Source organism: Sminthopsis crassicaudata, chromosome 3 (genome assembly GCF_048593235.1).
Source record: "Sminthopsis crassicaudata isolate SCR6 chromosome 3, ASM4859323v1, whole genome shotgun sequence".
NCBI classification, from domain to species: domain Eukaryota; kingdom Metazoa; phylum Chordata; class Mammalia; order Dasyuromorphia; family Dasyuridae; genus Sminthopsis; species Sminthopsis crassicaudata.
Genome location: NC_133619.1, coordinates 407,906,446 through 407,932,631, shown reverse-complemented (window position 1 = coordinate 407,932,631; position 26,186 = coordinate 407,906,446). Strand labels below are relative to the sequence as shown.

The 26,186-nt window shown below is 31.9% G+C and overlaps 1 protein-coding gene across 3 annotated transcripts in view; it reads right to left on the bottom strand.

The window, feature by feature from the left end:
• PGAP1 (post-GPI attachment to proteins inositol deacylase 1) overlaps positions 1-26,186 on the bottom strand; it is an 87,182-nt gene that overhangs the window by 21,951 nt on the left and 39,045 nt on the right. For 2 of the 3 annotated variants that reach the window (XM_074302800.1, XM_074302802.1), the window contains 8 exons: positions 24,891-24,966; positions 20,626-20,699; positions 20,473-20,524; positions 19,869-19,935; positions 18,591-18,699; positions 16,518-16,556; positions 4,953-5,046; positions 3,177-3,267 (listed from right to left, as the gene is read on the bottom strand). In XM_074302800.1, coding sequence (XP_074158901.1) covers positions 3,177-3,267; positions 4,953-5,046; positions 16,518-16,556; positions 18,591-18,699; positions 19,869-19,935; positions 20,473-20,524; positions 20,626-20,699; positions 24,891-24,966 — 602 coding nt within the window. The remainder of the gene's footprint in view (positions 1-3,176; positions 3,268-4,952; positions 5,047-16,517; positions 16,557-18,590; positions 18,700-19,868; positions 19,936-20,472; positions 20,525-20,625; positions 20,700-24,890; positions 24,967-26,186) is intronic. The other variant, XM_074302801.1, reaches the window with a different exon arrangement.

Genomic DNA, 26,186 nt, shown 5'->3' with positions numbered 1-26,186 from the left:
TTTCTAAATCCACCAACTCATCCTTCCCTTATTTAAATATTCCAACCGTACACTATAAAGTTGTTTTGAATAGTGTAAAACAAATTTGTGGCTGACATAATAATGTTCTCTTTTGACTGAATCATTTTTTAACTTTGACTTTGTCTGAGATCAATGATTACTACCTACCTCTATTTTTCCCCAATTTTATGCTTAATTGTTATTGTGTTTGTGCACTTATCTCTCTCTGCTAACTCTTCCATTTTACTTCCAACTGCTATCTTGCCTTGCTATTACTTAACTTCCTCTGCCCCATCAAGGATCCCTCTCATCTTTCCTTTTCTAATTTTCCCTTCCTTCTTTATTCCATTCCCATTAATCTACACACTTTATCCTACTCCCCTTAATCTACTGTTCTATATCTTGTCTTGTCCTATTCCCTTCTCTTCTTATTTCTTTATAAATTTTGGAGGGTTTTATAACCTTCTAGATTTATAAGTACTGTAACCCATTTCTGAGAATTACCAGCCCTCCTCCCCCATCTAATTCCTCTGTTTCAGTTCTTCCTCTTGAACATCATTCATATAGCATAATTACTATTTTTACCTTTTCCTACATGGTTTGCTTTTTAGAATCACGTCATACTCGGCTCTATCCCAATTTACTTTTGAACTATCCAATTACTATGACAATTTTAGACATATGGTTTATATATCCACAAATAAAATACGAACAATTTGTTCTTATTGAGTTCCCCAAAATTATTCTTTGATGTTTACCTTATATTTTTCTTGGCTTTTGTATGTCAAAATTTCTATTAAGTTTAGGGGATTTTTTGCAACAAATTCCAGAACACCAAGCAGTTCATTGAATGCCCAATATTTTTATGTTCAGGATGATGCTTAATTTTGCTGTATATAATATTTTCCATCACAACTCTAGTCTTTTGATCTTTGATATATAATAGTGCAAGATTTGTAGTCTTTTATTAAAGCCACTAATAGGTCTTATGTGACTCTAATTGTGGAAATTATTTTGTTGTTGCTTGTAAAATATTCTGACTCAATATGTCCAAAAAAATTAATGATCTTTCCCTCCAAAAGCCATATTACCTCTTAATTTTCCAGTTTTTATGAGAGGTACCACCATATCCTTTATCTTTATAACCCTGATGTCATCTTCAACTCTTCTACTTTCCACATAACAAATCAAATGCTAAATCTTGTCATTTCTATTTCACACCATCTATTTTATTTATATTCTTTGCTTTATTCACACAGCCATCATCTTCGTTCATGCCTTCATCTTCTATCACCTGGACTATTTCAATAGCATTACATTTTTGGATTTCCCTATCTCAAGTCTCTTCTTAGTCTAATATAGTTTCCAGATAGTCACTAAAAATAAAGCAAAGCAAAGATTTGTCTAAGTCAACCCCATACTCAAACTCTAGTGGCTCCCTATTATCTCTAAGATCAATTATAAACTCCTCTGCCTGGGATTTAACAGTCTTTACAACTTGTCCTCTCCTGACTTTTCAGTATTTTTAATACTTTTTCTTTTTATGTACTCTACTGTACAATCTTAGTAGACTATTTGCTATTCTCCACAGAGGATGTTCTACTTTCTGTTTCCCTGAAATTGCACCATCTGTATTTCATGATTATAATGTACTCTATTTTTGTTGTACTCTACAATATAAACTGACCTCCCTTCTTACTTCTGTCTCTTAGAATTCCTTATTCCTTCAAATCTCAGTTTATGTGTCATTGCACAAATCATTCCTGATATCCCTGGTTGGTAGTGCCCTCATTCTTAAAACTACTTTGAAGTTATTTTCTATATATTTATATATGTACATGCATTTATCTTCCCTATGAGAATCTGTTGAATATTTCAAATTTATCTTGTAAAAAGCTTGTTTGAACATAGTTGTTTATGAAGTATTTCCTCCTTTAGACTACAGACTCCTTGAAAGCTGGTACTGTTGCTATTTTTTATATTGCTAGGGCTTAGTACTACTATGTCTGGCATAAATTAGGAACTTAACAAATGTTTATGGGAGGATTGATTGGATTGAACTGTTTTTGGAAGCAACACCTTTGATGAAGTGGATGTTAGTTGATCATTTACTACGTGGGTTGTAAGGGATCTATCTGGCTTTTAGGTAAGAGCTAACTTCTAAAGTTAGTTACTTTCTACTCTGAGATACTGTGATTCTATGAAAGATGACTACACATTGATCCTGAGACTCTAAAACTCTATCTTTTCCACAGATCCTAACTATTATTTTATAATAGTGAACTGGGATGAGTTCATGTTTTTAATTTCTGTACTTATTCTCATTTTTTCCTAAAAACTTAAAGAATAATATGCATTAAGTCTAATCAGTTACCCTGTTTCTTACAAATCTTTTAGTTTGAAAAGGATGACTTTGTTCTTTAATTATTAGCTTCTTTTCTAAATTTCTTATCATAACTATCCCCATAACTTTGTATTTCCCTTTTATTGGTCATTCTAAAAGTCTTTTGCAACTATCAATGCTGAAAAATTATCCATGCATATATCTTGTAAATAAAAATCTATAATAAAAATTTTTTTTTAAAAAGTAGGTGCTCATCAATTGATGAATGGTACATGCAAACCTAATGTAATAGAATACTACTACGTAGAAAGTATTGATAAATTTAAGTAACATTAGAGGAAAATAAAAGGAAACAAAATAGCAATATATGCGATGCAACAATGTCAATACAAAAGTCATAAGAAATATAAGCAAATAACTAAAAAACTTAAATGTTCCCAGATAATAGATAACAAAATACCAAGTTCATTCTTCAAGGAAAGGCAGTAGATGAAGAAAGAATGTTGCACACAGTGTCAGAATGATTATTTTAGCAGTTGTTTCTGCTGAACTTATTCTTTGTTAAAAGGAAAATTCATGTTGGAACAGGAGAAGATGGCTAATTTCTAGGACTGACTATAAACAAAAGTATCATGACCCTTATTTCAAAATATGAAGTATTTCAAAATATAGTAACAGAACTTGTCTAATTTCTTATTATATGCTACAAAAGACAATTGCAAATAAGCCAGTTTGTGAAGGAAGGGCAATAACATGGGGAACTGATATTTACCAAGTGGCATGCTGTTTTAGCCGCTAAGCAAAATTAAGCCATATGAAAAACATAACTCACCCCAACATGAATTTCATAATTATTACAAAAGGATCAACTTTGTATGGCTTGGCTTCTCTATCCAACATAGTGGTATAATCTAAACAATGGCCTAGGAGAAAATTTAAATAGAATTCATTGTAATTAAGCATGAGTTATTTTAGAGAATTGCCAATAAATGCAATATTTTTAGTTTTAAGAACAGTACTTGTCTTTAACAGCCAGAGTAATATCTGATGAAGAACTAAATTATTTTAGAGATAATCTGATCCATTCAGCCTTTTAAACAAAAATATGATAATAGTTGACATTTATTAACACTTTACAATTTACAAAGCAAAAATTTGCTCTTTACAACAATCTAATGAAAGGAATTTAAGTATAATACTTAATAATTATAAATATATAAATGACTTATAAATGAGTCAACCAAGGATCAGAAAGTTTAAATGACTTGTCTATCCTCATCTAGCTAATAAGGAGCAGACAAATAATTTGAACCAAGCTCTTTAAATGCTATTTTTGTTATCCCACAGATGTCTCTAACTCAAGGAAACAGATTTTAAAAGAGGCAGCTTTTAAAGGGGACAGTTAGATGGCACAATGGATAGAGCATTGGCCCTGAAGACAGGAGGAAATGAGTTCAAATCCAGCCTCAGACACTTAATACTTCCTAGCTCTGTGATGACTCTATGTAAATCACTTAATTCCAATTAAACCAAAAAAAAAAAAAAAACAGAACAAGAGGCAGTCTGAGACCAAACAAGATGGCTGATTGAGATGACCTCTAACATCAAAGCCTCTATGTCTAAATCAATCATACTAACAAATTAGCCAAACATTCTATAATGTGTTCTCTACATCTGAGATTCAAGAATTCTTGAAGGGCATGATACAAAAAAGAAATCAATAAACAATTAATAAATATCTGGATTCAGGCCAGTGAACTATGCTAGGCAATAAGAGAGATAAAAGAGATAAAAAAAGTTTATCCTCAAATGGCTTACAGCTTGGTAAGAAATGGGAGAAACCTTAGAAGTTCCCCCTCATTTTACAGATAAAGAAATAGGTCAAGAAAGGTTATTGATTTGCCCAAGGTCATACACGTAGCCAACCAGAGCAGAGCCACAATGCGCTAACTTCAAATAGTTTTTTTCTCTCCTTTCCCCTACTCTTAGAATTATATGTCTTCACAAAATGAAAGGTAAATGTAGTCAGCTGAATGAGAGCATAAACAGCAAAAATAATTTTTGTGGGGGCCAGATAGTTCAGAAAATCATTAGCAAGACTTAAGACAACAGTTATGACAGTGGGGTTTAGGGATTTATTTACCAGGCTTTGAATCTATTTGTCTATGCATTTTACTAGCACAACTCTGGATTCTAGGCTCAAAAGAAGAGGTACTAGAAAGGGTCTCGAAAGTCATTCCAGTTTACTCTCTTCATATTACAGATGACAGGAGATATGGCCAGAAATTTTAAATTACTTGCCCAAGGTCTCAGAGATAAGAAATGAAAGAGATGGGATTCAAACCTTAGTTCTTTGATTATAAATTTCTCTCACAAAAGGACTGATGTGACTAATATATTTGGAGAAAATATCTAGATAGTCTTCTAGAACATGTCAACTATTTAAAAATTAGCTTATAGAAGAAGGGAAAAAAGAAAAATAATCTGTTACTATATGGCTAATTTTTAAAGTTCTTTTATTCCTCTGAATTTAAAATATTATTGCAATAAAATGGACTAACAGCTGCTTCATTATAAATAACAAATAAATCTTCATGGACATTCTTACCTACTGAAATTAGAGACTGTAACTGTCCTCCATAAGTAAGGAGGATACTAGACATGATATAGGCAGGAAGAGCTCCACCATGGAATCGAATTACCTAGAAAACAGATAAATCACAAGATATTTCCAATTATTCAAATTGTTGATGAAAATATACTCTCACATGCAATAAAAATGCAATTTTTCATTATCTGTTTAAAAATATGGCCATATAATTAATCACTTTCAACAAAGAAAACTAAAAACGATGGCTCTAGACACAATAAATATTATAAATTTGTTATAATATGAATGTTATCTGAATTTTGCCAAAAATTTGGGTAAGGCAATATACAGTTTGGTTAGAATGTATTACAAACCTATTTTCAAAGATCTAATTCAAGTTAATTCATCTGCTAGTCTTTCCTGATTCCTATATTTCTATTTCTCAAATACAGGATTCATACCTTTGATAGATATATGTACTTTTTTTTTTTTTTTTTTGCAAGGACTTCTCTAGCTTTTAGCTTCAAAATACATATTCCCTGCAGCTACTTGAATCCTCATATATTCTTCATTCAGTAAAGTCTATTAATATGACACGACAATTTTGTTAATCACCATTTCAAGAATTTGTATTACTGCATTCTCATGAAAACTTCATTTATACTTAGAAACATCATCATCTGATGTTTCTGAAAACATAATAAAATCCTTAATTTTCCCTCAAACTTGACTCTGTTCTTGATTTTAAACATAATTCTATGCACAAGAAACATTAAAAATTATATCCTTAATGCTATGAAATTGAAAACTATCTAAGTACATACTGAAATCAACTTTCTTATAAAATGTCTTTACTAGTTTGGCTCATGTTGAATAAGCAAAAATGAGATGCCAGATAGATATATTACCAAGCAATATTATGCCTTGGTCATGATCATTATCAGAGCTATATGTGTCTAGTAACAGACTACCTTTGCTATCCCTGAGAAGGCCATGGTTCTGAAATATTCATTCCCTGTAGGTACAAAATTAGAGTAGAACTGATCAGAAAAAAAGTTATTATGTTCTTGTATGAATCAGCATGTGCTCTGTTGAGCAACATATACATGTGGTAACTTTTTAAAATCTAAGGTAATTAAGCTTTTAAATCAGCAATTTTGCTTTATGTAAGAAGGCAGCAGTGTCCATCAATAATATTCAGCTTAAACCCAGGAACACTTTACTCATTGGTTCCTATCAGGGTAAAATATGGCAAGCACTTCCAAATTAGACCAATGTTAACTACGCTATAAAACTGTTCAGATGTCTAGTGATATGACTGAGCAGATCACCTTCACACTTCAAAATAGCAAGAAATGCATTTTAGTAAACAGTAGGAAAAGAAAAAAATGTGGATATCACATTAATAGGCTCTCCAAAGATGTATTTCCTGCTCCATGTTCTACATGCTGATAGCAGTGCATAGGGAGGCCACGAGAGGCTGTATGATCAGGTGGCATAGATTCCCACCAAGAACCTTCAAAAGCAACACAACTGACATTCCTTAAAGTTTGTTTTCAGCAGCAATGCACCAGATTCCTTTATTCTTAGGCAAGACGAAATTCATGGATCTACTTGAGCAAACCCTAATTGTGACCTACATGAAAGAAATGTAGTAGCACTGAAAAAACACAAGCTCAGGGGCTCTGTTCCAATGATATCTAGGTTCCAATGTTAAAAATGTTAAAAAAAAAAAAAAAAAAAAAAAAAAAAAAGAAAAGAAAAGAAAGAGAAAAAGAAATCCCAATGTTAAAACTGAAGAAAATTGCTAACTATAGCACTGGTTTAAGTGCCAGACATTTGCCTAACTTTCTCTCAGATGCTCAAAATAATCAGAAAAGCAAATTAGCTTTAAAAACCACTAACTACAATAATGAAAATGAGAGAAATTCTAACAGAAGCCACAATGATGAGGTAACACAACTCAGCAAAGAGTGAAGAGTACAGGAAAAAATACACACTTTTTTAGATATTCTCAGAACAAAATTCAAGAGAAGAAAATTATGTAAAAGCTACAACTAGAATTTCAAAAAAGAAAAGAAAAGAAAAGGGAATGGCCACAAAACCCCAAGAATAATTGGAAAGCTTAAATAATTTAAAAAGTAAGCAGACTAAAGAAAGAGTGAAATTTGAGTTCTTAAACCCCAAAAATGCAATGTTGGCCAAAGAATTCCTGAAAAAATGAATTTAAAAATTTAATAGTACAAGAAACATTAGAAAAAATTAGAAAGCAAAATTGGAACAGAAGAATGTGAGAAGTTAAGTTTGAATGGAAGGATGAATTTAAGAAAGAAATGTATTAAGAAAAACGAATGATGAAGAAAAATGAGAAAAATTTAGTGAGATTCAGGTCTGGGTTGGAAAAGAAATATACTAGAATCAGATTGTTCTAATCAATATAAGGTACAATATCTAAAGCTGTTCTCTTTTTTTCCTTTTAAATAAAGAAAAACAATAGTATCTACTACAAAGAAAACTTAATAATTGGTCAGTTAACTAGCATTTTAATACCAACTATGTGCTTAGCATTCTGCTAAGTACTGGGGATATAAAGAAAGATTAAAAAAAAAATTACCTGATCTTAGGTCCTCTATCAAGGACTAAAGGAAGGTGGATGGGCAGCTAAGTGGTGGAGTGGATAGAATGCTGGGTCTGGAGTCAGATGCCTCAACTTCTGCATTCAAATTACACCTCAAACACATACAATCTGTGGCAAGTCAGTTTTTGTCTGAGTTTCCTTATATGTAAAATGAATCAGAGAAGGAAAAGGCAAACCCACTACAGTATCTTTTCCAAGAAAATCACAAATGAGTTCATGAAGAATTGTAAACAACTAAAACAAGAACAGAGGAGAAACAGTGGGTCATGATAGTAATGGTATTGACTCCCCTGACACATGAAGCTGGATCTTGTCCTCATAAAAAGGTGTTTTACTATTTCAGTATAGCACATAAGTCAAATACAGAATGCCCTTTTATCTTTCTGCCTTAAAAAGAAACTTCCAGAAAGTACTATACTGAATTACATAAAATATCTTCAAATCTCTGAATCAAAAGAAGATTTACCAAGATATAATATCCCGATTAATAAAACAACATAATTTACTTAGTCTGATTTAGGAAAATTATAGTTCTCAGTGAGTCAAAAATCCTATATTCCACCTCCAAAAACAAACTATGTCAAGATGAATGAATTAAATTAAATTAAATAAGTATTTAAAGAATAAATGAGAAAGTTAGATGATAAAGTAGATAGAGCTCAATTTAGAATTAGGGGGATCCAAGCCCACGACAAACAGGCAATCTCCAGCAGCCAAGACTTCCACAGGCTTCAGCATAGTCCCAGGCAAATGGGCAGTGGCCAACCCTACAGATGCCTAAGCACATAAGCAACAGGTCAGGGGCAGCTCCTGCCACATGTTTTAGCATAGTATCAGACAACCTCAGATTAATAGATCATGCTTCATGATAGCTCTGGGGAAACAAAGAAACATTCCCTCTTATCTCTCTCCCCCCCACCTCAGCACACACCAGACACCAACACTAAAACTGTAGATCAGCACCAGGTAAGCAACCACATCTCTTTGGTTTCCAGCAGAGCCAGCCACACTCTGCCCCACACACCCACTTGATTCAGCACCAGATAGAAAAGTCCCATGTAGGCTTCTGGGCAACATCAGTGCAGCACCAGGTAAACAGCCAGGGTCTGCAGCCCTTGGCACAAAAAGCCTGAGACAGTGACCCTTCTACTCCAACAGCAGAGCTAAAATTTTAAAGAAAGGAAAAAGGTCATAAAAGATGAGCAAAAATAAACAACAACAAAAAGAATGTGACCAAAAAAAGTTATTATGGCAGCAGGGAAGATCAAGACACAAACTCAGAGGTGATAAAAATGTCAAAACACCTATGGACAAAAACCTCAAAGAAAAATGGAAAGGAGTCTCAAGCCCAGAAAGAACTCATGTAAGACCTCAAAAAGAAGCTTGAAAATCATATAAGACAGGTAGAAGGAAAATTGGGGAAAGAATTGAGAATGATGCAAAAGAATTATTTTTTTTAAAAAATCAATGTTTGGAAAAAGAAAACAACTGCTTAAAATGCAGAATGAGCCAAATAGAAAAGGTGATAGGAAAAAACCACTAAACAAAACAACTCCTTAAAAAGTACAACTGGCTAAATAAAAAAGGAAGTACAAAAGTTAACCATAGAAAACAACCCCTTAAAATTTAGACTGGGCAAGTAGAAGCTAATGATTCTATGATACATCAAGAATCAACCAAATACAAAAATGAAAAGCAGAAGAAAATGTAAAATATCTCACTGAAAAAACAACTGACCTGGAAAATGAATCCAGGAGAGAATTTCAGAATCATTGGATTATCTCAAAGCCATAATCAAAGGTCAAATGAAGCCCTGAAAAGCATTTTTCAAGAAATTGTCAAGAAAAACTGCCTGATATCTTGGAACCAAAGAGCAAAGTAGATATTGAAAGAATGCACCAATTACCTCAGGAAAAACTCCAAGCCAAAATAGCCAAAATTCAGAACTATCAGGTCAAGGAAAAAATACTGAAAGTAACCAGAAAGAAACAATTGAAATATTGGGGAGTTACAATCAGGATTACAAAAGACTAAGCAGTTATAACATTGAAAAATTAAGCATAATACAGCAAGGGAAAAAATGGTCATTAATTAAAATAGAAGTACTTCAAGCTTTTAAAAGGAGACCAGAATTAAACAAACAAACAACAAAAAAAAAAGGTAAAAAATAAAAGAAAACATAAATTATTTAATAGAGGTAGTTGTTTATATCCCTATATGGAAAAAATGTTATTTATAGTTCTTAAAAATTATACCACTGGAGGCAGCTAGATGGTGCAGTGGATAGAGCACCAGCCCTGAAATCAGGAGAACCTAAATTCAAATCTGTCCTTAGACACTTAACAAGTCCTAGCTGTGTGACCCTGGGCAAGTCACTTAATCCAAAATTGCCTCAGGAAATATACATATGCCACTAATAACAAAGCTAGCAAGAATATACATAGAGGTTATAGGTATAAAGTGAAATTAAGAGAATGATATAAAAAATTATCAAGGAATGAAAAAGAGTAAACTGGGTACAGAAGGAAGAGAGAGGTAGAATGGGATAAACTATTTCAGATAAAGAAATAAAAAGATCTATTATAGTGGAGGGGAACATGAGAGGATGGGCTACAGACAATGCTTGAACTTTACTGTCATTAGTATTGGCCCAAAGAGGGAATCATATACACAATCAGTTGCAAAAAGAATATCCAACAGGGAAGTAGGAGGGAAGAAAAATAAGTTAAAAGGGATGGGGGCTAGCAAACTGAGAGAGGCTAGGGCAGATCCAGGGAGATGATAAATGGAAGCAAAACACTGTTGATGAGGGAAAGGGCAAAAGAAGAGAGAATACAAAAAGGAGGAGGACAAAGATGGAAGGAAATACACAGTAATAATTATTGAATGTGAATGGGTTGAATCCATGAAGTGAAAAGCAGACAGAATGGATCAAAACCCACAATCCTACAATATGTTGTTTACAAGAAGCGTAGCTGAAACAGATAGGCACACACAGAATAAAAAAGGTAGCACTATTTTATAATGCTTCATCTGAAGTTTAAAAAAAAAAAAAAAAGGAGAGATTGCAATCCTGATCTCAGACACAGTAAAAGCAAAAATAGACTGAATTAAAAAGGATAAGGAAGGAACTCATATTTCACTAAAAGATACCATAGACAATGAAGCAATATCAATACTAAACATATATGCAAGAAGTGGTATAGAATCCAAATTCTTAAAGGACATGGTCAAAATGGATGCATGATTTAGACATAAAGAGTGACATCATAAACAAACTAAATGAGCAAGGAATAGTCTACCTGCCAGATCTATGGGGAAGGGAAGAATTCATGACTAAACAAGAAATAGAGGGCATTTCAAAATGCAAAATAAATAATTTTGGTATTATTACATTAAAACCCTTTTGCACAAGATTAAAGAAAAGCAGAAAGGTGGGAAAGAATCATTATAACACATTTAAAAGTCTCATTTCTCAAAAATAAGACTATAAGTCATTCTCCAATTAATAAATGGTCAAAGGATATGAATAAGCAGTTTTCAAATAGAGAAATCAAAGCTTATCTACAGGTCTACAGGAATAGGAAGAAATGCTCTAAATCACTGATAAAAGAAATGCAAATTAAAATAACTCTGATGTACCATCTCCCACCTATCTGATTGGCTATTATGGCAAAAAAGGAAAATAATAAATTGAAGAGAATGTGGGAAAATAGGGATACTAATGCATTGTTGATGGAGCTGTGAACAGATTCAACCATTTTGGAGAGCAATTTGGAACTATGCCCAAACTGCATACCTTCTGAACCAACAGTGCCACTACTGAATCTGTAATCCAAAAGAAAACATAAAGGAGGGAAAGGGACCCACATCTACAAAAATGTTTGTAGCAGCTCTTTTTGTGGTAGCAAAGAATTGGAAATTGATGGGATGCCCATTAGTTGAGGAATGGCTGAATAAGTTATGGTATGTAGATGTAATTTAATACTTCTATGCAATAAGAAATGATAAATAGGCAGAATTCAGAAAACCTAGAAAGAGGAAAAACAAATTGAGGCAAAGTGAAATGAGAAGAACTATGAAAACACTGTATACAGTGTCATCGTTGTGTGATGAAAAATTATGAATGACTGATCTCTTCTCAACAACACAAGTACAAGGGACTGATGAAGAAAAATGCTATCCATATTCAGATAAATAATTGATTGATTATGAATGCAGATTGAAGCACTTTTCACATATTCTTTTTTGTATTTTTCTCCTTTTTATCTGTTTCTTCTTTCACAACTATGACTAAATGGAAATGTTTTACATGACAGCACAGGTATAACCTTTATTAAATTGTCTAATATTTTTGGCAGAGGGGAGGAAAGGGGAAAAACTTGGAACTCAAAATCTTGTAGAAATTAATACTTAGGGGAAACTAGGTGGTGCAGTGGATAGAGCCCCAGCCCGGAAGTCAGGAGGACCTGAATTAATCCAACAGTTCCTAACTGTATGACCCTGGGGAATGTCACTTAATCCCAACTGCCTTAGCAAAAAAAAAAAAAAAAAAAAAAGAAAAGAAAAGAAATTAATGCTGAAAATTGTCTTGATATGTAATTGGAGGGAAATACTATAGATAAAAAAGAAAAAAAAAAATTAAGAAGATCCAAGACTAAATCCTGCTACAGGTATTTGTTAGCCAGTCCCTTAGTCCTTTCTCTGCCTCAATTTTCTAATCTGTAAAATGAAAATAATAATAGGACACACTTCAGAGTGGTGAATATCAACTGAAATAATGTGTGTAAAGCATTTTGAAAATCTTAAACTATTATAGAGATATTAGTTAAAAAAAATATCTTCTACATAAATGTTCTCAAAAAACTCAAAACTATAACATCAAAACAAATTCCTTTTATGAAACAAATATAGTCTTGATAGTCATATCAGGAAGAAAGAAAGAAATACATTAATATCACTAAAATAAAATAAAATATTGGCAAAGATATCATAGCAATATCATAAAAAATTTTTAAAATATGACAATTGTTTTTATCACAGATTGCAAGTAAGATCCAACATTAGAACAGGTATAAACAATAACTTTTGAAAAAAACTAAAGCACTCATTTATGCCCAAAACACTAAAACCACAGGTACAAGAAATTTCTTTGCTGAATATGATAAAATGATTATGTGAAACCAAGAACTGGTATTATTTGTAATGGAGAAACACTGAAAAATGGTTTAAAAAGTCATGGGTAGATCAAGAATTCCCACTGTTTCCAATATTATTTGATGTAGTTGATGTAAACTATGATTTTTGGGGTAAGTGGTCCTGGGTTAGAAATCTCAAATCCCTCAGTTTAGGGCTCTACCTTCCTGCTTTTAAGAGGAACTCCCTGACAGCAATCTCCTCCTTCAATTCAATTGGAGATCTTGGCCTGAGGCATAATCACTACTCTCTATTGAGTTGAAAATTAGTCCCTCAAATTCATCTGGAGATTGGACCCTAGCTCAGGGACAGAAACCTCCACTATAACCAAAGCTGTGTACCCAAACCTTTGCAAAAAGTCCCAAGAGGATTTTGCCCACTGAGAAAGTTGCTTTCTCAGTGTAATAAACCCAATTTTTGCCACAAACCTAGTCATTAGGGATTGTGAATTCTTTTGAAAAGCCGGCTACATCAGCCAGGGAACCCTACTACTGTACTTCAACTAGTGCTAGAAATGCTAATGGTTATAACTACTATATACGACTATAACAACAAAAAAGACAAAAATAAACGAATAAGCATAAGAAAAAATGTAAGGGCCCTTTAAATGGGCAGACACGGTGCATCGGGAGATTGAGGCCCAGAAGTAATCTCTGTGGATATTAAGACTGCTTTGTAGGTGGGATCTTGGCCATGATGAGATAGTTTCGTAATGGGTGACTCTCTCGTTGATTGGCTGTGTGTGTGACCTCACAGGCCCTTTATAAGCCCACTGCAGGCAGCAGTTGCTCTCTTTAACCTGGCGCTCTTCACCCTGGCTCCCTAGCCTGGGTGGCCAAGCCAAGATGGGTAGCCGAAAGAGGTAAGGATTTTGGTAGTGAACACGTGGGTCTTCTGACCAGGTGTTCACTCGGGAACCAACAAGTCAGGGCATCAGTCAGGGCATTATGTGAGTAGGTATAATAAAGGCTTTTAAGATTACACGCGGCTATTCTTGAGTGCGCTACCGGTTATTAAGCTATAGATTCAAGAGATTGTAGCCAGAGACCTTTGAAGGCCTCAGAGGAGGCGATCCGGGTAGAGTTCACACTGCAAAGGTCAGTGGTCAAAGGTACTCTGTTGGGTCTAGGACAGACTAATAATTGTAACTGCCAGGAGAGCATGCTACAAAAAAAAGTAGGCAAAATTATTATTTTTTTTTTATTTCAGATGGTAGGATAATTAGTGAAAAGCAATAGTTTCAAATAATAGTTTAAATAAAGTGGGAGAATATAAAATACACACACAAAATTATGACTAAAAATATTACTAAGAAAACTCAGGGGAAAAAAAAAGAAATTATATTTAAGTTAATAAGAAAATACAATGTCCCAAAGGATATTAACCCTGAAATGTACAGGACTTCAGTGTTCTCTACCCCAGGACACTTCCTTTCCTCTGATTGGAGAGATAATTGGAGAGGTAAACGGGGGCGAGCTCTTCCAGATCTTCATTTAAGGGGCAATCATCTCATTATTTCCTACTCAGTTATACCATAGACTTCTTCATGCCCCTTAAACATGTATCCTTCCTCATCCAACTCCAAAGTATTTTTAGGCAGTTACTATGTGTTGCTCTCCTCTTGCCCTCCCCCTTCCCACACAGGTTAAATAGTGAGTTCTTATGGAAAAGGGTTATTTTTTTTTTTTTGTTATTATTTGTATTCCCTATGCTTAGCACAGTGCTTGTCAAACAGTAATAAAATAACTGCCTGACTGGTCTATCTATCCCAACTAGCTTTCATCCAGTACTTCCCCTTACTTTTGTGGCTAAATTCTTTGAGAATGTTGTCTGCAATAGGTGCTACCACTTCCTTTCCTTGCACTTTCAGCTCTCTGTAGCTTTTCCTCTGATCTTTCATCATTAATAATATTTGTTCTTAATTGTCTAAGAGGAAATCAAAAGTACTCCCCTTAAATTCTAGTTCTTTACTTCTCTTTCCTTCCTTCAATCTCCTTTTCAAATCTGTAAATTTATTTTGATTGTAATTATTCTCTCCTCAGTATTATCCTTTTATTTGTTTCCCAGTGGAGTTTGATGCATTTCTGCAAGAAACTCTTAGGATGTGGGTTCCAGTCTCCTTTGTTTAGTTCAGATAAGATTGAGTTTTCTCTGATGCTCACTTATCCTATCCCTTCTTTCATACTTGCATACTCTTTTCTCTCATGAACCCAAATTATGAGGGTGGAAAAAAATCCAAATACTATTCCCCTCTTCCTTTCAACCAAGTTTATTCCTTTCCCTCTTCTGAATCCTTCAGAACTGAACTACTCCACCCCCAGGACCTCTGTTTTTCTTATTTAACTCACTTTCATACTTCTTGAAGACAGTAAGGTTATGAATGCTTTTTTTTTGTTTTGTTTTGTTTTTAAATGGTGCTTTTCTTTCTATTAAAATGTTTGCACTGCATCATTCTATTGCACCTTCCAATTACTCAAAAGATTTTTATCTTTCTAGTTTTTTTCTGGATTCTTGCATTTTAAACTTTCTACTCAGCTTTGTTCTTTTCTTCCAAAACCAACAAAAATTTCCCCTATTCTAATAAAAATCCTTTCCCATTTGTCTACCATCCTCAACTCCCATTCCAGGACTATATTTAGCCTTTCAGAGTAAAGTAATTTTAAGCCTTAGCTTAAAAAGGCAAAGGTTTCCCATTTTATCCAGGGCCATCACCAGTTGCCCTGATCTATATCTGGTCACTGGACCCAGATGGCTCAGGAGGGGAAAGTGAGGCAGATGATCTTGCCCAGCCCTCCCTCACTTATATACAACTCACTTGCATATCATGGCATCACTTCCCTGACATTTTGTTCCTCTTCGAGAATGAAGGATAAAAAGCAACAATGGAAACAACAATCATTCAACTAAAGCTGTTTTCTCCAAAGTTATTAACAATCTTTTAACTTCTAAATACAATGAGCTTTTCTCAATGCTCATTCTACTCATCTCTTTAGCGTTTAACACTGCTGATCATCCTCATCTACTGGATGCTCTCTTCTCTCTAGTTTTAGAAACAACCACTCCCAATTCTCCACACACTTATCTCCTTGTCAGTCACCTTTGCTGGATCTACTTTTAGGTAATAGTCACAAACCATGGGTGTCACACATATCTCGGTCCTAGGCTATCTGTCTTCTTCCTCTACACTATTTACTTGATAATCTCATCAGCTTTCAGAGATTCAATTAGCACTTCTGTACAAATAATTCTCATTTCTATTTAAACATGAATCCTCTCTGCTAATCTCCAGACTCACATTTTCAAGTGTCTATTGCATATCTTGATTTGGCTGTACCTTAGATATCTTAGAGTTAAAATGACCAAAACTAAACTCACTTTTCCTTCCAAACCCTCCTAACTCTTCTAACTTCACTGCTGTTTTGTTACCCTGTCACTATAACAAAAGCTATTGGTCTAGGAATTTTATAAAGATAGAGCAAATAAATTCAAGATGATTCAATACATTTATAAAGAATAAAATTCTTCATCTCTTCTGTTCACCAAAATAAATTTAAAAAGTTACTCTAAAGTATTTCTAAATTTTATGACAAGCATAACATTTTATAATACCTAGTATTACATGATAAAGTAAAAGAATTTATTAATTCATTTAAGAATCGGAATGTCATTTCTTATTTATATCAAAGGTATAAAAGTTATATAACTCAAAAGGAAAAAAAAAAAAGGAATTAACTAGTAAAATTCCTTACCTGTCCAAGAATTTGTAAAAACGAAGTTCTAACTGTTATCTAATTAAAAAAAAATTTCAATAGTATGTCAGTATTATTTTTATACATTGAAGAAATTAATATGATAAATGTTTTTGCCTGGTACTACATGAACCAGAACTATTAAACTTTTAACTCCAAACAACTTCAGAATGTATGATGATTATAATTAAAGAAAATCTTTAAAGTAGCTTATTATCTTGAAAGGTTATCAGTCTAAAGTATCAGAACTTAAATAGAATTTCTATGTGCTTGTGTGTAGGTTTATATGTTTGGATTATTTCTGGGGCAAAGAATAATATGGCATAATGGCTAGAGTGCTGAACTCATAGTCAGGAAAACCTCAATTCAAATACTTTCCCTGACATTAGCTGTGTGACCATGGACAGAAAATTTAGTCTCTTTTACCTTCTGACATCTCCTTACTATATAACTCATAGAAATGCAGACACACCATGAAAACTCTGGATCTTATTGTATTCATTTTTTTTTTTACACTTAAATTCTTTGAAAATAGGAATTCAACATCTCATATATAATACTTTGGTGATTAACAATTTCTCTGTCTCTTCTCTTGTCAGTCTGCAGTTTTTAACTCTTCTATTACTTAAGTTTTCAAAAGGTGCTGTGGTCAAAAAATTAGGCTCCCTGTAGCCAACATAATTATACTAGGTTCTACAACTAAAATTACTAATAATTATTTAGATTAACCTGAATATATTATTCTACAGACATGGCCATGACCATGACAGATGGCTCACTGAATGACTAAATTGAGAAATTATATAAAACTTTGTAAGGAAAAATAGTAATGTGTAAACTAATCACGTTCGTTACTGCAACAACCGAGGTCAAGGTTAAATATTGCCCATGATTTTGCTAATTCTGAGTAAACTTTATAAAGAGTTCCATTAAGACACGAAGCCAAAAAGAAATAGTACTAGGCTGAGTAAATTAAAGGTTAAAATATGAGTTTGAATAAATTCAATACTAATTATCTCTGTATTTACACAGAAAATGAATTCATTTTATATTACTAAGAATGAGGGAAAACAGTTTTTTGGAAGAATAAAAATATTGTATAATAGATACCCCCAAATTTTTTAAAGTTTAAAAAAAAAGGCAAGCTTTTAAATGTACCTAGTAGTTTTATTTGTAATATCTAATATAACTATTTAAATAACAAAATCAAGTATTTTTCTTTTAATTTAGATTTAAATTATATCATAACATAAAATATTATTATGAGAAAATACATTTAAAATGTGACATTACAAAAATCTTTCTTATTTCAGAAGTATCTTAAGAATTCAAGACTTCTTACAAAACTATAATATATTATGGGGTTAATAAAACCATTGATGTCTTTTATCTTTGGTCAGTTCTAAGATTTCTAAATTGAATCACTGATAAAAGTTTGACCTTGACTTTATTTTGACTAAAGAACAAGTCCCTTCTCTTAAAAAACCTACCATTCAGAGGAAGAAATTCTTGGCACTTAACACCAATTCAAATTCACCTTACAGGAATTTCCACAAAGCAAGCAAATATTTAGTTTAAAAGCAAAATTGAGAAGAACTGAAAAAATATTTCATGTGCATAAATGGCATCACTATTGTAAAATAATATTCTTAATATTTAATTTATGACTATTATTTTATTTTTATGTATTTAATTCAGGAAAAACTAAGATAAAATTAATATACAAAATTAAGGATGTCAAGAACATAAATAGGGTATTGCTTTACATAAGTTTTTATTTATAAAGATTATAATAATATTGTATGTTTTAAACCAGAGGTGTCAAATAGCAGGTATCCATCCTCCCAAATGTACCAGAATCTGATTAAGAGGAAATTGAAATTGGAGAGCAAAATAAATAAAAATACAACATAATATTAACTTGTAGTTTTATAAGTCAATAGGCAGCTTGCAAGGGATCTGTTTTTATTTGAGTTGGACATCACTGTTTTGGACAATTATCTGAAGAAATCATAAAAATATATCAAATATTACCCAAATGAATTCCCTTTACATGTAATAAAAATTAATTACCTCATAGCGACAATCTGATGATGTAAACATATGGAACACAGCTACATGGCTATCATTTTCTGGTTGTGCAACATGTAATTTTAAAGAAATTTCTGTAGAAGTTGGGGCTCTGAAACAAGAAGTGAATTACTCATTCTTCAGTAAAGAGTAAGTGCAATGGACATTTCCAATAAAAGCAGCAAAAAAGCTTACAACTAGGATGGATCTGATGATGACATCTAAATAGAAAACTTAAGAAAGATATTTTCATTGGATTGTCTGGAAAGAATTAGCTTTAATAACTAATAGTATTTTTTATATCACTTCAAGGATTATAAAGAACTCTAATACACTAACTCATTTTATTCTTATCACAATGTTATAAGATAAGAATTACAATTATTATCCTCTTTTTGCGGATGAGAAAACTGAGGCTTAGAGAAGCCCTTTCCCCAAAGACAACAAAAGAAACCACCTTTTAAGTCTAGATCTAACACCTTTCTATTATACCACAATTTTTTTTCCACAAAGAGATTTTAATTTTAATTTTATAAAACTTTTTATTTTCAAAGCATATGCATGGACAATTTTTCAATTGACTCTTGCATAGCCTTTTGTTTCAGATTTTCCCCTCCTTCCCCTCACCCCTCCCTTACATGGCAAGTGATCCAATATATGTTATGTTAAAATATATGTTAAATCCAATATATGTAAACATATTCATACAATTATCTTGCTGCACAAGAAAAATCAGATCAAAAAGGAAAGAAAATGAGTAAGAAAATAAAATGCAAGTGAACAACAACAGAGTGAGAATGTTATGTTGTGATCCACACTCAGTTCGTACATCCTCTCTTTGGGTGTAGATGACTCCCTTCATCACAAGATCATTGGAACTGGCTTCAATCATCTCAGTGTTGGAAAGAACCATTTCCATCAGAATTGATCATTGTATAATACTGATGTTGTAATGTACAATGATCTCCTTATACCACACGATTTCATTAATCTATTCATTAAATAACAATTCTTAAGCAACTATTATATTGCCAAGTACAAAGATAGATATTACAAATATACAAACAAATATTTCCTTTCCTCTTAGAGATGGCTGGTTTTCCAAATCAGGCTGACCATAACATATTTTTCAATATTAAAAATGAAGCAAAATACCAGAGAAAATATTCTACTTAAGATGTACCATGTAATTTGTCCATATGATTTTAGTGAGTAAAATAAGATAGCATATAAGCTATCTGAAAAACACCAATTCCATGATAAATTTCTTTAGAGACTTACTTTGAAGCAATCATCATATCTTCATGGGACCAAGGAATATGGAGTCTGAAAACATTATTTTTTTCTACTGTCACAAAAATAAGAAAAATATATCATCAATTATTGCCATGTCACCAAAATTAAGATAATCTACTGTAGTTCAAAATCACATCTAAATAAAATGTATGAAAGACCCTGACAATTCCTACTTGGCCACAAAAAAAATTTTCTGATAATTGTAATTAATTTTTTAGCATCAGGGATGTTATCAATTCTAAACAAAGATGATAAGAATATAACTAATTATGATGATTGTATAAATTAACATATTTCTGAATATAATAAATGCTTGCTGATTTAACTCAATACTAATTTAACTAAAAACTGAGAAACTGGAAAATTGCCAAACAGCTAAAATTTAGCTATCATAAAGTCAAATAAATCATTAGTCTTCCTTAAATTCTGAAACCAAGAACTGATTCTAAAGTGATTATAAATCAGTCCACAAGAGTTTAAATACCTCCTATATATTTTTCAATAAGATAAGCATTTTAAGGAAAAAAAATAAAAACAAGCAATTAAGTAACTTTTCTTATATATCTTATTTTAGGGGAAATAAAATTACCTTTGGTTGATGCGCATTTGCTCTTTATATCAATTTTGAAAGCTTGATATATCTAAGCACAATTTTAGAGAGAAAAATTTATTTATTTACTTATATGCCCCAAACAGAAAATATAAAATCTTTCTTTCTTTTTGCTTTCCCTAGAATTGTTACCTGTCCAAAGTTCATGAGTGGTACAGTGTAGAATAAGCCATTTGAATTTAATTTGATCTGTCTTGAAGTTAATCCTGTTGAATTAATTAAAATCTGGTTTTAATTAGATTGATTATCAAAGAATCACAGACTGAAAAAAATTAAGTCAATATAGCAACAAAATTTATTTAAAAAAAACAATTAAGAAAAATACAAGTTACTAATGAGAGAACAGGAACCTAAATTAGTTATCACTAAGTTAATATTTGTGTTAGTAATAACAAGTGTTAAGTTAGTTTACCTTTGAACAATATCTTTTAAAAAGAACTTGTTTTTTAATAGCAAACTTTCTTGTTTAATAATCAAATAAATCACTCAAAAAATCTGTATTAAGTGCCTACTATTAAAAAGATACCAAAAGAGTACTGCAACAATGTTTACCTATTAAAAAGAGGAAATTTTTAAAACATTCATTTACATACAAAAAGCTGCCAAATTAGCAGAAGTTAAAATTGTCTGAGTTAGCCCTTTAATATAACAATTCAAATTTTTTTCCACTAAAATAGTACCTCTACCAGACAACTCCAGATTAGTTTCCATTACTATTAGTACTTGAATATAATAAAATTATTACACTATTGCATTCAATATAGTCTATAATACAGATAATCCTTTCCCAAAAAGTCTTAATAAGACTTTATAATAAGAAAATATCATGAACTTACAGAAAATCAGAAAAACTTAAATTTTTAAAATTATTTAAATTTGGGACTAGAAAGAACTTCTCATTTTTATAGATGATGAAACTGAAACCCAGAGAAGTGAAACTTTTTAGTTAATGTCATACAAGTCTTATTGGCAGGTAGGTGTATTCTTCTCTATTTAAGTGGTAAAGCCTGGAATAGAAGAAGCTAGAGCTCATTCAAAGAGAAAGAGCTATGTTTCTTTGTCTCTTACAACAATGGGTCAAACAAAAAAACGGGGGAACATAACTGTATAGGGTGTATATTGATTCTGTTTTAAAATATATTATTTATGCTTTGTTATAATTTTACTTATTTTATTAAATATTTCTTAATTATATTTTAATCAGATTTGGTCTCACTTGGAATTCCTGTGGGTCACATGTGGCCCTCATGTCTTACAACAGGCAAGAGACTCTTTCAACACTTCAAGACAGAAATGTGTTCCTTCTATAGGTGGGAATGTTTGTTATACATGTCCCAGATTTTTGTTTAAAAAAGAAATGTTTGAATTTTGATCAGACATACCTATTCACAAGGAATATTTAAATTAAAACAGAATAGGGAGGCTATAAGGTAAAAGTTCCTTAAGTCATGACACATACTTTGATAAATTGTTGGAGAATTCATATTGTCAAAAAGGTTCAGCTTTTATTACATTATTACATGGAAGACTGATAAAATACTAATTCATATAACACTTTTCAATTTTTGGCAGTTTTCATACCCATTAATCTGATCTGATCCTCATCACTGACTTGGACAGTGAAAGTATTATTCCCATTTTATAGATGGGGAAAATGAAACTCAAGAGTTGATGTGATTTGTCTAAAGGCTTATAAGAAATAAGAAGTAAAGCAACAACTCAAAATCAAGTGTCCTCACAGTTCAGTTATCTTCCATGTCAGCATTTCCCAAACCATATTCTATGAAATCTTTATGCTCCACGAATGATGAAAAAAGGGTTTCATGACAAAATGTCAAATAGAAAAAAAATTTCCTCTAAAGGATTTACATTTATTGTTCAGTAATCTTACATAAACAATAACTTGAGTTTTGCCTAATTTTCTCTCAAATGTTCCAATTCTCCTTTATTCCTGAGAAATATCATTTTCAGAGAGTCCCTGAAATAGAATTTTAAGATTCTATCATTCTACTTCAAACCCTACAATTGTTCACTGGTCAAATTAGTTTGGGAAATACTTACCCATATCATAATAATCTGAGGAAGTACACAAAACATACATTTGAAATGAACAACTTTTTTAAAAAGCTACAACTGTGTAATGAATGGTATTAACATACTTCTTGAATTCAGGAAAAAAAAAAATTTCCTTCAATGGGAAATAAAAAAACAAACTTAGAAGATGTAATGGAACTACTACATCCTAGTTTCAGTAGGTTTATATTTGCCCTTTAGCAACTACTTGGGAAAATATGACAAAATAACCATTAAACATAACTTCTTTTTTTAATTCTCAATCCTGAATAGCCTGTCTGGGTACTAAGATCTTATAATTGTGACTATATGTAAAGGAAAGTTATTAAGGCATAGATTTGTGCAAAAATCATGGTTTGCTGAATAATAGTCTGACAAATTATGCCACAAGTTATACTTCCCAAAAACTAGATTACCACAGCTTGAAAGTAAAAGTGGTCAAAAGTTAGTTTACAGGGTGCAAGTATTATTATCTTCATTTTAAAGATAAAAAGTACTCATAGAATAAATGACTTGTCCAACTTTGTTGTTGATATTTCAGTAATTTTTTTAGATGTGTCCTATTCTTTGTGAACTCATTTGAAGTTTTTTGGTAAAGAGACTGGAGTGATTTGCCATTTCCATCTCCAGCTCATTTTACAAATGAGGAAACTGAAGCAGGATTAATGGGGGGTCACAGTTAGGAAGTATCTGAGACTCTAGGTCCAGCATTCTATCCATTGTGTCCCCTAGTTGCCCTATGCCCAAGTCTAGCACTTATTGAACTCTGAATTACTCGAAGAGAAATGCAATAAACCTTTAAATTTTTCAGAGTATTGTTACAAGAAATTTTCAATAGGAAAAAGAGGAGCTAGGTTAGAAGCTAATCATACAATACCCACCTAAATCTAACAGAAATATATATTTTAAACCAAGGGCATGGATAAATAACTAGACCGCATTTATATTAAAGGTTATTACAGTAATTTAGAAATGTAACTACCAATTTAGAGAACAAGACTAAGGCATTAGGATAAAAATTAAGGGATAGAACAAAAACATTTCTGGTAAACTGAAGAAATGCCCAACAAAAGCAGGAGAAAATTCAGTAAGAATGCAAATTTGTACATATTGTTATAAATAATACCAAGGAGAAATAATGAAGGACTGAATGCCAATATAGCACTTAATTTTATCCTTGGCTTCTTATTCACATTGTTAAAAAACTATTGCAGGGGAAATATAACATTGCTGTCCTCTCTGTATAATTGCTTTTTAGCATCTTGATTTCTTTGACTTAAGTTTTAGGATTTTTATTTGGGATAATACATTTGCACTTAAAAATTACATATTTTACTTCCTTTTAATTTAAAAGTAAACAATGAGTTGGAATAATTTTTCCACTCATGCACACAAAGGTGCTTACAAAGATAAATTTTATTAAGTTAAAATTGTTTGCCACATTAAATTTTATCAAGTTAAAAATTTTTGCCACAACATATTTTCTTTTAAAATTATATGTTGGGATGGCATAGTCTGATTAAGGGTTAGCCTTGGTATTTTTCTAAGAAATGAGGCTTAACTTGAAAACAGGATTTTCCTTAAAATAGCACTTTTTTCTCTCATATAGAACATAAAGAACATTTTAGAGAAAGCTTAGAAAGATGGGAGGAAGAGGAAAATCTCATAATGGAGCAACATAGCACAAGCCAATATACATAGCATATATAAAAACAAAATTTAAAAAAAATAAAAAAGCCCACATAGCAACTAATGTAGTTTGCAAATCAATGTGATTATTATGGAGAACAGACAATTCTTCCAAAGGTCATTTCAGAGCACTGGCTCACTGTGATATAAGTATACTCATAGCCACTTCTCACATTTACACAGGTATAACAGTGTGGTGGAAGAACAGGAAGTCAGTGAGGACACCTGGATTCAAGTTTAAGTGCTGGTCCTTATGAGCTGTGCAAATCACATTTTCTCTGAGATTCTGTTTTCTTACTTGGAAACTGGAGAATAAGTTCTATTGATATTAAAGAATTAGATATATAGAATCATATAATTGAGAACTCTTCATAAAGCACCATAACCATGAGAAGCTAAATTATTATGTTTACTTTAAACAGTTACTTTAAAAAGTTTTTATGCTGCCTCGGTTAAATAATAAACATTTTTTTAGCATAACACAAGGAAGCAGGCTCCAGTGCCTCTTACTCGTCAGAAGGAATCCGGCACACAGGCAAAAGATACTTTGAAACTATAAAATATAAAATAATCTGTTAAAGATAATCTGTTACAAATAAAAATACTTTTAAGATTTGCAGAAATAAGATACCTACCAAAAGAAAAGAGATGAGTTACAGGAAGCTGTACAGTTCTTAATTCTATGTGAAATAATTCACAGTCTACAACAAACTGGGGGGAAAAACACACACACACACACACAAAAAAAAAACCTTACTGGTAAAACTGAACTTATAGTAAGGTGCTGATTAAGTGAAGGGTCACTAGATAAAATGTAAAAATTCACAAAATTCAGCCTCTAAACAAGTAGCATCAATGACACCAATTATTGTTAACTATCTCAATGTAACAATTAACATAAGTTGCAAAATATCCTCTATTAAAGTTCTGTCAATTTTAAACAAAATTTGATAGAACATATTTCATTTAACTTTTCTGATATGTTAAAGTTATCATGATCAATAGAAAAGGAGCAATGACAAAGTCTCTTTAAATAGCAAGTTTGCCTATAATTTTTGAGTATTTTTAGAAAATCACACACTTGGATGATAGGCTGAAAAAGAGGAAAGGGAAAGAATATCAAAAATACCTCAGAAGCTACTAACAAACGAGAATGAATTATAAATGAACACACTGTTTTACTGAAAGTCTAAGTCAAAAAGAAAATGTAGCTTGATCTACACACTTATAAGATACATCTATTGTATATAGTCAGTAAAGAACACAAACTATAAATTTATTGTAGCTCAGTTGCATATGGTTGATTTGTAATTGTGAATATTTCAGGATAACAGTGCTTATTGTAAAGTAAGAAGAAGGCAGTAAATTGAAAGAAACTGAAAGAAATAAATAAAAAAGTGTTGAAATTTGAGAAAAAGCTGGAAAACATTTAAATTTACCTCAAGTGACACAACACTCTAGAAAATAAAGATCTTACATTCCCCAATGGACAAGTAGTCAAAGGATATAAACAAATAAGTCTAAATAGAAGAACTGTAAATTATCAATAACTATGAAATAATGCTCCAAGTTGATGATAATTGAAATAACACAAATTGAAACAACTTTGAAATTTTACCTCACCTCCAGCAAACTGGCAAAGTTAACAAAAGATTTAGAAAGAATCAATGTGGAGGAATTATAGAAAGTAAGGCATACAAACAAATGTACTATTGGTAGCCCTGCAAATCAATACAACTATTTTGGAAAATAATTTGGAATTTATCAAAATTAGCTAAAACAGAGGTTAAAATATTCTTTTTTTGGCCTAGAATGTATGCTATGCATACACTTCAAGAAGGTTCTTGATTTAAGGGGGGAAAAATACACACCAAAATAGCAGCATTTTCTGAGTTAGTAAAAAAACTGAAAACAAAGCAGATGCTCATCAG